The following is a 13,353-nucleotide window of genomic DNA, read 5'->3' on the forward strand; positions in this document are numbered from 1 at the left end:
GCTTGAAGGTAAGCAGATGGAAAATGGGCTTCAAACACAACAGCAAAGGCTGGCCCACAGGAAGCTGACTTCATTGCAGCTGCCATGGATAGGTGTTGACTTCTGCTCCCACTGGTGGGTGCTTGACCTCCCTCTGCCCTGGGCCCTATCCTCACTCCACTAACACAAAGTATTACTTTCAGAAATGCTCTGTTTTCCACCTGGCAAAAGTTGGAAAGCAGCCAGAAAGTGGTGAGAAGAATGAAAAAAATCCACAGTTCATAACATTTTATAAAATTCTGAAAAAAACAATTTAAGGTGAAGCCCAATGTTTGATTTTAAACAACTTCAAAACACTTTTTAAAATATGAAGTTACTGAAAATGACATTTCTTCAAAAAAGACATAGTTGAACATTAACTATTTCTTGACAAACTTGTCATTAGAAAATGTTCAGTTGTCTCTAAGTTAGAAGGATGGAAGATAGATTAAATAAAACAAGTACTGTCTTGCCTTAAACTTTATGGGCAATGACTGAGCAAATTACAACAGAAGAAAAATAAGGTGCTTTTTTTTTACAGTTAGCTTATAGGACTGACAGTCATAGCAAACTTTGTGAAACAGAAGGAGTGAGCAGCAAATTGTTAAATAGGTTACCAGTGAACACTCCATGGTATCACACAAAATTAATTTTCATTAGTTGTGAGATTTCATACATTTCAATTATTTAGATTCAGCCTCCTGTGGTCTGAACAGATGATGCAGCTAGAAAATACCCAAACTACGGGAAAATGTGCGTCTTGTCCTCCACAAAAGTACTTGTACTTTGGCTTGCAAAGGAGTCCGAGGGGAATTAAACTCGTAAGCAACAGTTGCAAATGACCCTTCTAGCATCTAAAGACTATGTCTTAGGGTTTGACCATGTTGACCTTTGCACTTATCTAAGGCCATGTCTACACTGGCAAATTAAAGCGCTCTAACTTGTTGGCTACGGGGTGTGAAAAAACCACATACACCCTTAAGCACAGCAAGTCTGAGTGTTTTAAAGTGCTAGTGTGGACAGGCTCAGGGCACTGGGAGCCACGCTCGGAGCTTTTCCCCTCATGGAGGTGGATTACCAGGAGCACTGGGAGAACTCAGCCAGTACTCACGCGTGGCCGCACTCACATCAAAGCACTGCTGCGGGAGTGCTCCCAGGGCAGTGCTTCGGCTATGTCTACACTAGAAAGTTCAAAGTTTCTTTCACAAAGTCAGGAAACCCACCTGCTGACCCTGAATCGGATTTTGTGGTTTGTTTTTGCTCACTGACCAAAAACTTGATCACGGTGAGAGTCAAGCGCAATCGCAAGGGTTCTATTACACCTCAGCTTCTCTGCCACGATCTCGTAAAGAGGCTTCAATTAAAGTAAAAGGCATCTGCTCTGCCTGTAAGTTTGTAGGCAACTTCCTGTCAATGGAATGCAATGGTGACGCATTGCTACTACAGAGTACACAACCGGATGCCTTCTCACAAGGGTAAACACCGCTCCTAGGCATCTCCACAGCCTCTTCACAGGTGCCCCTAACTCTTCTGCTGGCTCACCTAGCTAGTTATCAACTTCTGGCATGCCTGGCCTTCCCTTTACAATCTCAATAAGCCCAGCAAGGCCCTGACACTCTCAAACATACAGACATTACAATTTCCATTTTAACCTGCCTCTCATTTCTGGCCCTCCTTAATTGTCATCTTGGTTCCGCAAAGCAGACTCTCCAGCAAAGAGGCAGCAACTACGTATTGATTTGCGAGACAATGCAACAAAGTCGACCCTCTGCAGGAGGCAGCACTGAATGAGTGTCAACAAAGGGACCACTGGTGAGTTCCGATCCCGGTCCCACTTACCCTTAACTCACAACTTTGTTGCTCAGGGTTGGAAGACAACATGAGCAAACAGAGCTGGGAAGGGGTTTTAATCCATGTCACAGTATGGGGACATGGCAGCAGACTACGCTGGCATAATCCCCGAGCAGATATCCTACAGTGGGGGAAGGGGGTTTCCCCATCCCTGTAGGAACACCGCCTTCCCAGTGACAGGACCTAGGTCAACTTAGCTGCGTCTACACTGGGGGTTACATCAGCCTAACTATAGCATTCAGGAGTTAAGCTTTATGTGTAGATCAGGTCTTAGTTACACAACCAGGAAGGCGAGGGCTATACAGGGGCCACAACAGAGAAAATTAGAGAGGCTTATTTCAAAAAAAAAAAAAAAAAAAACTGTCAAGCTCTACTGAGGATCTTATTGAGCAATGTTTGGAGTGGCAGGCAGCTGGGCCTTGAGGCATTTTCCCAGCCTTCACCCTTCAGTCCCCCGGCATCGCGTCCTGCCTTCGCATCCCGTCGGGTTTGCTGCAGATCCAGTAGCGCTTTGTGGAGCACCACGATGAAGTGGCAAAGTCGTCGCTCAGGTACGCACAGTCGCCTTCTCCTCTTACCGTAAACCTGCAACAGAGATGCCCTGGCGATAAGTCGGGCAGGGGCCAGGCATTTCCCTGCCAGTTGGTCCCATCCAGTGAAACCCCTCAGGATTGCCCCCTTCCTGCATCATTCATTTAACTCAATTACAGATCTCCAAATCGTAATAATCTGACAAAAAACCCTTCAAAAACCAGACTCCAATGAGAAACTGCAGAACTGGAATTAATTTGCAAACTAGACACCATTAAATTAGGCTTGAATAAAGACTGGGAATGGATGGGTCACTACACAAAGTAAAAAAACTGTTTGCCTATGCTAATGTTTTCCCCCCTCTGCTACTCACATCTTCTTGTCAGTGGTTGGAAATGGGCCATCCTGATTGTCACTACAAAAGTTTTTTTCCTTCTGCTGCTAATAGCTCTTAGTTACCCTCGTTACAGCTGGTATGGCAACACCCATTTTTTCATGTTCTGTGTATATATATTTTCCTACTGTATCTTCCACTGCATGCATCTGATGAAGTGGGTTTTAGCCCATGAAAGCTTATGCTCAAATGAACTTGTCTGAGCCACAAGGACTCCTGTTCTTTTTGCTGATACCGACTCACACCGCTGCTACTCTGAAAAAAGACTAAAATGTTCATCTCCAGTAAAGTTCAGGAGTGGTCCTTTGTCCACACTGGCAACGCAAGACACCTTTTAACATAGCTGGGTCACAAACGTGGTTATTTCTGCAGCATAACTGTGACATCAGGGATTGTCCTGCCAGATTCCTTACCAGCAGCCACTGGCATTAACTCAGCATGGGCCCTGGAGCCTCTCTTTCTACTTTTTTCATTAGGCAGGAGGAGGAAGGCTTAAGGTCCAGATTTTGAAAGTTATTTGGGCATCGCTCCTCTGCTCGGCATTGCAAAGCCCAAATGACTTAGAAGCCTATGCAGTGGCAGATTAGCCACTGGGCCAATGCGGCCCTTGCCTAGGGGCCCCTGCAAATTGGGGCACCCCTGTGCCCTGCCCACCATTCTGGCTGGGGAGCGGGGTCAGGGTGCTGGGGCTTCCCCGTACTGCCTAGCAGGAGCATCAGGCGGGCAGAGTGAGGCAAGCCCCTGTGCCCTGATCCCATTTCCCCAGCAAGAGTGATGGCGGGGCCAGGCAGGACTCCAGGTGGAAGGGGTGGGGAGGGGCCCCCACTTGCTCTGGCCCAGGGCCCTACAAAACCTTAATCTGCCTCTGAGCCTAAGTCACTTCTGAAAGTTATTTCGGCTTTGCAATGCTGAAGTACCTTTAAAAATCTGGGCTTAAATCCCCAGTGAACTTTTCAGAAGAATACCTGGGTCTGTCAATTCCATCTAAGAAGGTGGGAGCCTGGGGAAGGGCATGCAGCCCACTGATCTGCTAGGTCAGCAAGGGGGGGATGAGCCCCAAAGACTGGGGGAAATGTCACAAAGGAGAAAAGTAACCCATGTTTTGGGAATAACTAATTTTTTTATCTGCCTGAATTCAGCCCTTTTCCCATTTGGAACCCAACAAAGTAACTAGCTAGAACAGGGCTCACAGGTTGTTGAACTGTTCGCCATTCACCCATTGCCAGAGCTGCGCTGATACTCGCTTCAGGCCAATCCAGAACTCAGAGATGCCTTTATATCGCATAACGAAGTCCTTAAAAAAAGAAAAGCACATTAATTAATTACGGTTAAGCTATTTTCAGTCACCACTTCAAGGGGAACTGTTGCCTGAAACAAATCCATTTCCTAGTGTAGATGGTCCCTGAATCTGCAGAGAGTCTCAAACATTAGCTATGAACTGCACATTTCGGCTCCACCCGTGTTAACTAGTGATGTCTAACTCAACGTTAACTATTTTGCTGCTAAATGTTTAAATAGCGACATCCAGCTAACATGCTTACACTGTTGGGCACAGTGGCAGGTATCTGGTGGGGAGGACTGGAGAGGATATCTGCTGGGGTTACTGGGAGGGATATCACTTTTCTGCAAGACTCACACTTTAAGGCCAAAAGAAACTCTCTTAATTATCTAGTCTGACCTCTGGCACATCACAGGCCACCAAACCTCGCCCAAGCACTCCTGTAATAGACCCATAACCTCTGGCTGACTTACTGAAGTCCTCAAATCATAATTTGAAGATTTCACATTACAGAGAATCATTTACTCTAGTTTAAACGTGCAAATGTCCCATGCTTCAGAGGAAGGCAAGAAGACCTGCAGGGTCTCTGCCAATCTGACCCACAAGGAAAATTCCTTCCCGACCCAATAGATGGTGATTATTTAAACCCTGAACAAGTGGGTAAGACCCACCAGCCAGACACTCGAGAACGAATTCTCGGTAGTAACTCTCAGCCTTCCCCATCTAGTGTCCTCAGAGACAGATTAAGATTTATTAGGGCCCAAGTCCAATTTTATTTAAAAACCCTTTGCAGATCACCATGAAAAACTAGATACGTCCCATCAATGGCTATTAGCCAAGATGGTCAGAGATGCAACCCCAGTCTTGCGACCCTAAACCTCTGACTGCCAGAAGCTGGAAGTGGAAAGCAGAGGTGGATCACTCCACAAAAGCCCTGTTCTGTACCCTACCCCATAAGCTCTGGTAAGGGCCACCATCCGAGACGGGATACCAGGCTAGATACGCCATCGGTCTGACCCAGTATGGCCGTTCTAATTAACACGGCTGGATTATTTTTAATATTTGTATCTATCTGAGGTGAGAGTCCAGCTGCCAGAGCTTTTGTTCCAGATGATTTTCCCCTCACAAGAGCACTAGAAGGAGCCCTGGGACAAGATCATACCAACACGCTCCCTGGTATCTAGATCAGTTTCACTTTTTGTTTTTCCTTACCAGGTCTTTCTCGGTGTCGATCTCAGCCAGGGAGGCATTGAGTGAAGAGCAGAGGCTCTGGCTGGAGTCCCAGGTCCCCTCGGCATCAGAGAAATAATAGCATTTCCCTCTAAACCCGACCCAGCCATCTGGGCAGCAGGCACCGGGGCGTTTTGCACTTAGCTGGGTTGGGGTGTAGACAGGAGGCAGCTTGGATTCGGGTGGAGATTTCACTGAAGTTAAGAGAGTAACAGTGATAAGAGACTTGTCCCTTTGCTTTTTCTAAATTCAAGGGAGGAAGCTGATAAATGTGCCACCTTATGTATTGTGGGTAGCATGTTTCTGTGCCAATGAATCAACTGACATTGAAATGGGTCATGTTATCAGGTACAAGCCCAGATCTGCCTGTTTAAAGGTACTTTGGTTTTTTGCTCAGGGCTGACTTGTCCTCTGGTCTAGTACAGTTGCCAGCCGTCCTCTTCCGGCAGCCTTTCTGCGTGGCTGCCGGATGTTTCAGGAGCTTTCAGGGCCAGATTTGCACAAGCTCTCAGCTCCCACTGACACACCAAAAGAAGCCGCTGGATTTTCAAAAGGGCTCAGCACGTTAGGTCCTGAACATCTGGTCCGGAGCATTTTAAAATCCGATCCCAGGAGTCTCCTAAACCTTCCTGTGGAGGGATGGTCCCCACGAGCTGTGGAAACACTTTCAGGCAGACGGGCTGCTTTAAGCTAGCTTCTCCGTGAAAGTATAAGAGGGGGTAACCAAAGGGACCAGCAGAGGTGGTTGTAGGAAGCATCACATACATGTAATTAGGGATAGCAGGGGAGGGATAGCTCAGTGCTTTGTGCATTGGCCTGCTAAACCCAGGGTTGTGAGTTCAATCCTTGAGGGGGCCACTTAAGGATCTGGGGCAAAAATCAGTACTTGGTCCTGCTAGTGAAGGCCGGGGGCTGGACTGGATGACTTTTGAGGTCCTTTCCAGTTCCATGAGATAAGTATATCTCCAATTATTAAAATTAATTTCAAGCCAAACAGAGGCAACTGGTAACTGCAGTTGCTGGCTCGTAAGGAAGGGATGCGAATTGCGAGTCACCTGGCTTCCCTGCATGTCCCTCTCACCCGTGCACCCTGACAGAAATCTGAGGGAGGCATCTAACCCCACATGCCTCCCCCCTCACGTCGCCTAGGAGAGAATCTGTGGCTGGGGAATGAGAATGGGCAGCGATGGCCGACAACTCACCAGGCAAAAGTATCATGAGAACCACAACAACAACGGCTGCGAGTACAACACCGATGATCAGCAGGACTTTCCACCCAACAGCTGTCCTGTGTTTGAAGTGAGGCAGGCCACCTGAAAGAGGAAAACAAACCCATTCATGGCACCAGATGGATTCAGCACCGTCAGCACTTATGTTGCCAGAGACCAGGTAGCATTCCATTAGCCAGCCCATCACCAGGGCAACTGGCTTCCCAGGTGGGGAACAGATGATAAAGTATTAATGGTGCTGCGAAAGTGCTCCTGGTACGGAGCCCCTCACAATCTGATGCACAATCTGCTTCCACATTTAACACAAGGAACCAGGTTCACGTAGGGTTGCCAACCCCTCAGGATTGGCCTGGAGTCTCCCGGAATCAGCGTCAATCTCCCAGTGACTACTGAAGCAAGCAGGGAGATTTTAATAGGCTCTTTGAAAAAAATGGCATTACATCATATGGGGGGAACCCTCCTAGAATAGCTTCAGTTAGAGTTGGCAACCCCAGGTTCATGGAAGGCAGCGGGAAAACTCAGGAGAAATCCCAAGGAGTAACCAACTTTGCACTTCCACAGCCCCTTTCTTCCAATGCTTGCAGCCCTCTGCCATCACTGAGCTTACTTGCACACCTGCTAGGCGGTATTATCGCCCCTACTTCACAGCTGGGGAAACCGAGGCAGCTTGCCCTGGATCACAATGATCCAGCAGCAGACACATGATGCCAAGACTTTCCTTCTGTCCCGTTTCCTTTTAGCTTCCCTAAGGCTCCTCATCTGACTGTTTCTCAAATTAGTTCCATCCAGCCAAAATGATGAAGCCACCAAAATTTCAGCAACAAAAAAAAAAAAAAGCATTTTCCTTCCCTTCTCCCACACCCACAGGATCCTCAGAAAGCAGATGAGCCAGCTCCCAGTTTCAGGACTGCACTGGTCACTCTTTACCAATCTAGAACTGCTCAAAATAGGACTGAGAGTCAGGGCCACAGACTTCGTATCACCTTTGGCAGATCACTTACATGCCTCTGAAACATTTTGTAATATTTAAGAAACAGACACTCCTGCAGGAGTGCCAGAACCTTCCCCACCCCACCTCTTCCCGAGGCCATGCCCCTGCCCTCCCCTTCCCCAAGGCCCTATCCCCATTTGCTCCTCTTTCCCTCCTCCCCACCCTTGCTTGCTGTTTATTCCCCTCTCTCCCCTTCCCGGGTCGGGAGGAACTTGCTTGCAGAGCTGGGGCTCGGAGCTGCAGCCACCCGACGCAGGAGGCGGTGACCCCAGCTGAGTAGGGGCTGGAGCGGGTAATGACCCAGCGCCTCCCCCACCACCAGTAACCAGACTTTGCGGTCAAAAAACCAAGTACTTAGATACCCTAAGTATAGATGTAGCTTCCAGACTGTTCCTACTCAGTCAAGCGTCAGTTACCTTGTCTTCCATTGCGTGACAGCTCCGAATCCATGGGACCCACACCTTTTGTCACCTCTCTTCTCTCACCAAGACAGATGAACGCTGGGGTACACGCCCTGGGCTCTGACCAGTTCCTCTCTAGCTGCAATTGGGTCCAATTTGGAGCCAGCAATCAACTTCAGAGATCCCAGCGCCAGATCCTCTGCCTTTGGCAGCTACTGGACGAACTGAAATCAAGAGACAGAAACAGTCCTGATTTTCAAGGGTTGCCTGGGTTTCTCTGAACCCTAGGTTCCTTCCCCAGCCCTGTCCACACATCCAGAGGTGTTAGCAGTGTAACAAACAATCTCACATTGCCTCAGAATCCTGGATTTCCTCCCTGCCACTGGACTCTAAAGGGATTCAGAATGTAAAATGGATAGGCAGAGATTACACACGGGGATTTATTCACCCACCACTGGAAAAGAAGAGAACTGCCCCTGTCCAAAGTGCAACTGAAGGGGGATTTTCCAGGAAGCCAGTTCCTATATGGAAATTTGACTGGAATGCCCCTTTCTTCTTCAGGAAAGAGACACAGAAAAGGCAACCAGATGCAACCAGAGATGTTATTTACAGTAGATGCTGCTTAATAACAACCCTCACTACGTTTTGCCTGGAACCGATACTGTCCAGTTGACAATAAAGGTAACTGGTCTGGCTATTTGCAATCAGCTTCACAGCTTAAAAAAGGTCAGCATCCCCCAGACCCCCAGTCTCCAGGGAAAGCTCCTGCTTGCAGGCAGGTTTGCGGGGCTGGAGCCAGAGAAATCATGTCCTAGCGAGTCCTTTCCTGGCTACAGCACCACAACCCTGACTTCCGCTTATCAGGCAGCATGAGATAATGGCAGCTTTCAGGCATCAACCAGCAGCTTGCGAACAAGCGGAATGTGCTGTACTGCTAATCTATGGCCTGTCTACATTAGACAAGTCGTAGCAGTGTAACTAACTCAGTTTTAACATTGATCTTCTAATTATACTAGTGTAAATTCCTGATGGAGATTTAAACCAGTTGAAGGAAGACAAACCATTGAAGGGCCGGGAGCAGCAGCATGCTAAAAGTGAGGGGGCCACCGGCTCCCAAACCATCGCCCCACCCCCTGCCGGGCCCTCAAAGGCCCCGCCCTCACACCACCCCTTCTCCCAGAGCCCCTGCCCTGACACTGCCTATTCTCATGGAGGCCTCGCCCCTTCCCCAGAGATCCCACATCTTCCGGACGCCTTGCTCCTCCATCACCTTGTCTCCCCAAGAACATGCCTGCTCTTCTGCCCCTCCCCCCGTTGCTTGCTCTTACAGCCAGTAAAAGGGGGGACATGGCCCCCGGGTCTCTCCCTTCCAGTGACTTTGGTATCTACATTAGGTATTTGCCTCAGTGTAACTAGATCAATTTTTAAAGTCAATTTAGTGTAACTATGGCCTCCTCGTGGCCCAGATGGAGTCTGCTCTGCAGGCAGCTCCGGCCAAGAAAAGGCGTTTGCAGGAACACAGCAGGGAAACTCCTGTTCCACCCCCCTGGAATGAACACAGCACACACCCAGAGCAGTCCAGTGAATACAGGAAAGGGAAATATTTATTTACAGAGGGATGAATGGGGAAAAACAGAGGGGAAGATGGTGGGGGGGGGGAGAAGCAGTAAAACAGGTTTATATCCAACAGGAGGTCCCACAGGCCCAATGGTACCAGCAGTCTGACAGGCCAGGCACCGAGCAATGCATCTACAGAGAGTTCAGGTGATCTGGGCAAAGTTCCAGTCCAGTGGCGAGTCTTGGGTGCTCCCGGTCACCTTTGGCAGCAGTGAACTTTCCCCAACAAACCCCTCCGGTGCCCTCTTCTGCAGCTCTCTGCAAAGCCACACAGAGGGACAAACTCCCCACTTAACTAGCTAACAGCCTCTCTCCTTATTCCTAATGCAAGGTCACAGGTTCCAGAGCTCATGGTCCCACACAGCTTTGGGCAGCAGGGATCCTGGGTCCAGCTCCGGTTTATCCTTCTTGGGTGATTTCTCTCTGGCACGGTGCTCCTCCTGGCTCCTGTCCTGGCACGTTCTTGGCTGCTTCACTGTGAGAGCCTGCCTGCTTGTAGCTCTTGTCTAGAGCACCAGACACGCACACCCTGTCGCTCCCCCTTTCCCCATCCCAGGGCAACCAGCTCTTCCGCTGCCTCAGGACAAGGCTGTAAAGGGGCCAGGCTCTCTGAACCCCAGTGGGGTTACATGAGTTACAGGGGTGCAGCTTAAAGGTGGCACCTTCAGCAGCACCTTCACCCTAGCACCTCACCGGGGTCAGCACTGACTGCCAAGGGAGAGTATCCCCTGCTGAGCCCCCAGCCCCACTTCCTGCAGCACAGCACCCCAGCACTGCCCAGAGGATTTAAGGGACCTAGGGCAAAGCAATTTTGGGGGCATCTTCCATAAAAACAAGTTGCAATACTATAGAATACTACATTCTTGTGGGGGCCCCTATGGGGCCCAGGGCAAATTGCCCCACTTGCCCCCCCCAGTCCTGCAGCGCCCCCTAGTGTCACACTGGTGCACTGGGGTCACGACTGACTGCCCGGAGACAGTGCCCCCTACTGAGCCCCCAGTCCCACTCCCTGCAGCACAATGCCTCCTGGCATCATGCTGACACTGACTGCAAGGGGAGAGTGCCCCCTCCCGATCCCCAACCGCGAGTACAGGGGAGAGACAAGGAAGAAAAGGTAAAGTGAGCCCAGGTGCAGGGAGGAAGGGTTTGCCTTCCCTTATAAATTGAATCTCGAATATGAAGGCCAAGCATTCACACACGGAGCAGCTAATCCGGAGCCGTGGTGCCAGAGTAAAGTTATTCCACGAGGACACAATCCCTAGGGAAACAATCATCTGGGCAGTGACGTGCAGTTTTCCACCCTAACACGCGTGGGGTCCATCCTGTAACACCTGGAGCCCCGCCCCTCTCTGGTGCCAGCCCCGCCTGCCCCATGCCAAGCTAAGGGCCTCCAATCCCGTCTCCCAACTCCGTGCAAAACACAACAGTCACGGCTGCAGACAATCCCCCCTTCGCCCCCCCCCCCACAGTTCAATGCAACTCCCGCAGCCTCAGCCCCCACCCCCCAAGCAAGCAGGCTCAGCTCCCGAGCTAAGGCAGCGGGAGAAATGCAATCCCCCCCCCCACCACACACACACACGGCAGCAGAGGGGAAGCAGCCCCCCCCCATTATTTCCCCTCTCCCCCTGCCCTTCCCCACATACACCCCCCCCAAGTGAGTGCAGCTAAGCACTGAGACAGCAACATGTGGGGTTGCGTTAGGACCCCAAAGCAACAAACTCACCCGCCAGGGCGCTGGGGTGGGGAGGCAGCCTTTGGCGGAGCAACACAAACACAAACACAAACACACACACACACACCCACCCCTTCGATGGCAGATCGAGAAAGCGAAAGCGAAAGCCGAGGCTACGCACTTTAACCAGCTGCGTTGTAAACATCTCCGAGACCCGCCCCCTCTGCAGAGGACCCGGTTCACTCCCTCCAGCCCAAGGCTTGAAGCGACTGGCCTAGCCAAGCCCTCCCTTCCCCTGCAGCTTCTGCAAAAGACCCCGCTTTTATTTTCTCCTAAGGAGGATCAGCTGCCTAGCTTGTGTCCAGCTCCTTGCACACAACCAAGGCCTTTGCATCCTCCCTTCCCACCATCCCGCCCTGTTGCACGGACCCTCCCCCCACCTGCAACTGCTCCCTCCCTCCCTCATGCCAGGGGCTCCGTGTGCTCCCCACATCTCCATGACCCTTAGACCAGGAGACTCACTTCTCCCCCCAGCCCAGAGGCGCTGTGTGCCACCCTCACAATCCCCTCTCCAATGTTGCCCCTTCCCATTGCCAGGGTCTTTTTTCACCCCCATTCCTACCCTCATCTGTGTGCCCCTCCATGCCAGGAGTTCTGTGTCCCCCTCATGTCCCCCTCTCCCATACCACTCTTTCCCCTTATCATCAGGGCAGGTGCCCTGGGTGCACTCCATTCCTCCTCCCCTCACCCCAGGGCAGGTTCTCTGTGCACCCCCCCCCCCAGGATTGCAAAAATTAGTGTCCAAAAATGCCCCCAACTGACACAGTGAGGTCTGCCTGAGTTTGCAGAGGGCCTGATCCAGAAGGCCACAGGAAGCTTGTAACAGCAGACACCTGAAGAGCAGGGTGTCCAGGGGAAACCCCTAAAACAATCCATCACAGAGCTCTGCAGGGATGCTAGCAGCTGGCCCTTCCGTCCTCACACAGAGGCCTCTGCAGGGGTCTAAGAAAACACCCCCTCCTTCCCCTTTATGGCATGGTGCACATGGAAAACCAATTATAGGAGGGGTGGGGGTAGGCAAAGTTCCCACTGCCTTGGGTCTTCACTCTGATCAGTGTCTCCCTGCCCACTGCAACCTGTTTTTGAGTAGGCTGGGTCCAGTGAAGAAGGTGGGAATGCAACTCCAGCAGGGGGCTCTGTGTGAGGAGGGACCCAGCATGCCAACAGGGGGCCCACAGAGAAATCACCCGAGAGTGGCACAATTCGTTGCTGATGGAGGCTGAGCTGTGCGCCAAGAGTGCATGGCACGTTAAAGGGGCCACCTGCAATATATGTAGGCAGCAGCCTGTCACATGAAAAATGGCCCTGTGTGGGCCTCAGTTTCCCCTTGCTTGCACCCATGGACATCAGATTTTTCTGGTCTCCCCCCCCCAGATCAGTAGGGCTCTAGCCATAGGTTCCCTTATCAGAGTATCTGAACTCCTCACAGTCTTTAATAAATAATAATAATAATAATACCACCACTTAGCTTGTATCTGGTGCTTTTCATAAAGTAGATCTCCTAGCATTTTACAAAAATCATTTGTGCCATCACAGATGGGGAAACTGAGGCACAGGGAAGAGGAAAGCAATTTACCACTCCCCCCCCCCACTCCTCAGCAGTAGAGCTTGGAATAGACAGGCTTGAAAGCTTGTTTCTCTCCCTAGCAGAAGTTGGTGCAGTAAAAGATCTCTCACCCACCTTGTATATGCACGGACTGACACAGCTACAACACCACTGCTCAAATTCTGCACAGTCACATACGGGTGGCTCATGTTTTCCTGTGACTGGCTGTTCCCGCCCCTGGTTAGTCACAGGGCTCACTCAGGAGATGACTCAGGAAGGTTGTAGGATCAGCACAGGATAAATATTCAGACAGACAGGCCATGTGGTGCCAGAACCAGCGTAGTGCCTGCATGAAACTCAGGGCATGTCTACATAGCAACTAGACACCCGTGGCTGGCCCGTGCCACCTGACTTGGGCTTGCAGGGCTGTTTCATTGCTGTGTAGACATCTGGGCTAAGACTGGAGTTCAGGCTCTGGGACCCTTCCTGGTGGGAGGGTCCCAGAGCCCAGAAGTCTACACAAAAATGAAACAG

General features: G+C 50.6%; 1 protein-coding gene across 2 annotated transcripts; it reads right to left on the reverse strand.

Moving 5' to 3' along the window:
• Positions 1–384: 384 nt before the first annotated feature.
• Positions 385–13,022, reverse strand: LOC115640886 (C-type lectin domain family 2 member B-like). 2 transcript variants are annotated; one of them, XM_030543969.1, is made up of 6 exons: positions 12,955–13,022; positions 7,940–8,148; positions 6,506–6,616; positions 5,286–5,497; positions 3,985–4,088; positions 385–2,454 (listed from the first exon to the last, which is right to left on the reverse strand). In XM_030543969.1, the coding sequence occupies exons 2-6, from the start codon at positions 7,971–7,973 to the stop codon at positions 2,316–2,318; spliced, it is 600 nt and encodes a 199-aa protein (XP_030399829.1). In that variant the 5' UTR covers positions 7,974–8,148; positions 12,955–13,022; the 3' UTR covers positions 385–2,315. The 2 variants fall into 2 exon arrangements, with proteins under 2 accessions (XP_030399829.1, XP_030399828.1); XM_030543968.1 differs by lacking the exon at positions 12,955–13,022 and adding an exon at positions 11,265–11,365.
• Between the last annotated feature and the right edge of the window lie 331 nt (positions 13,023–13,353).

Source organism: Gopherus evgoodei, unplaced genomic scaffold (genome assembly GCF_007399415.2).
Source record: "Gopherus evgoodei ecotype Sinaloan lineage unplaced genomic scaffold, rGopEvg1_v1.p scaffold_32_arrow_ctg1, whole genome shotgun sequence".
NCBI lineage: Eukaryota > Metazoa > Chordata > Testudines > Testudinidae > Gopherus > Gopherus evgoodei.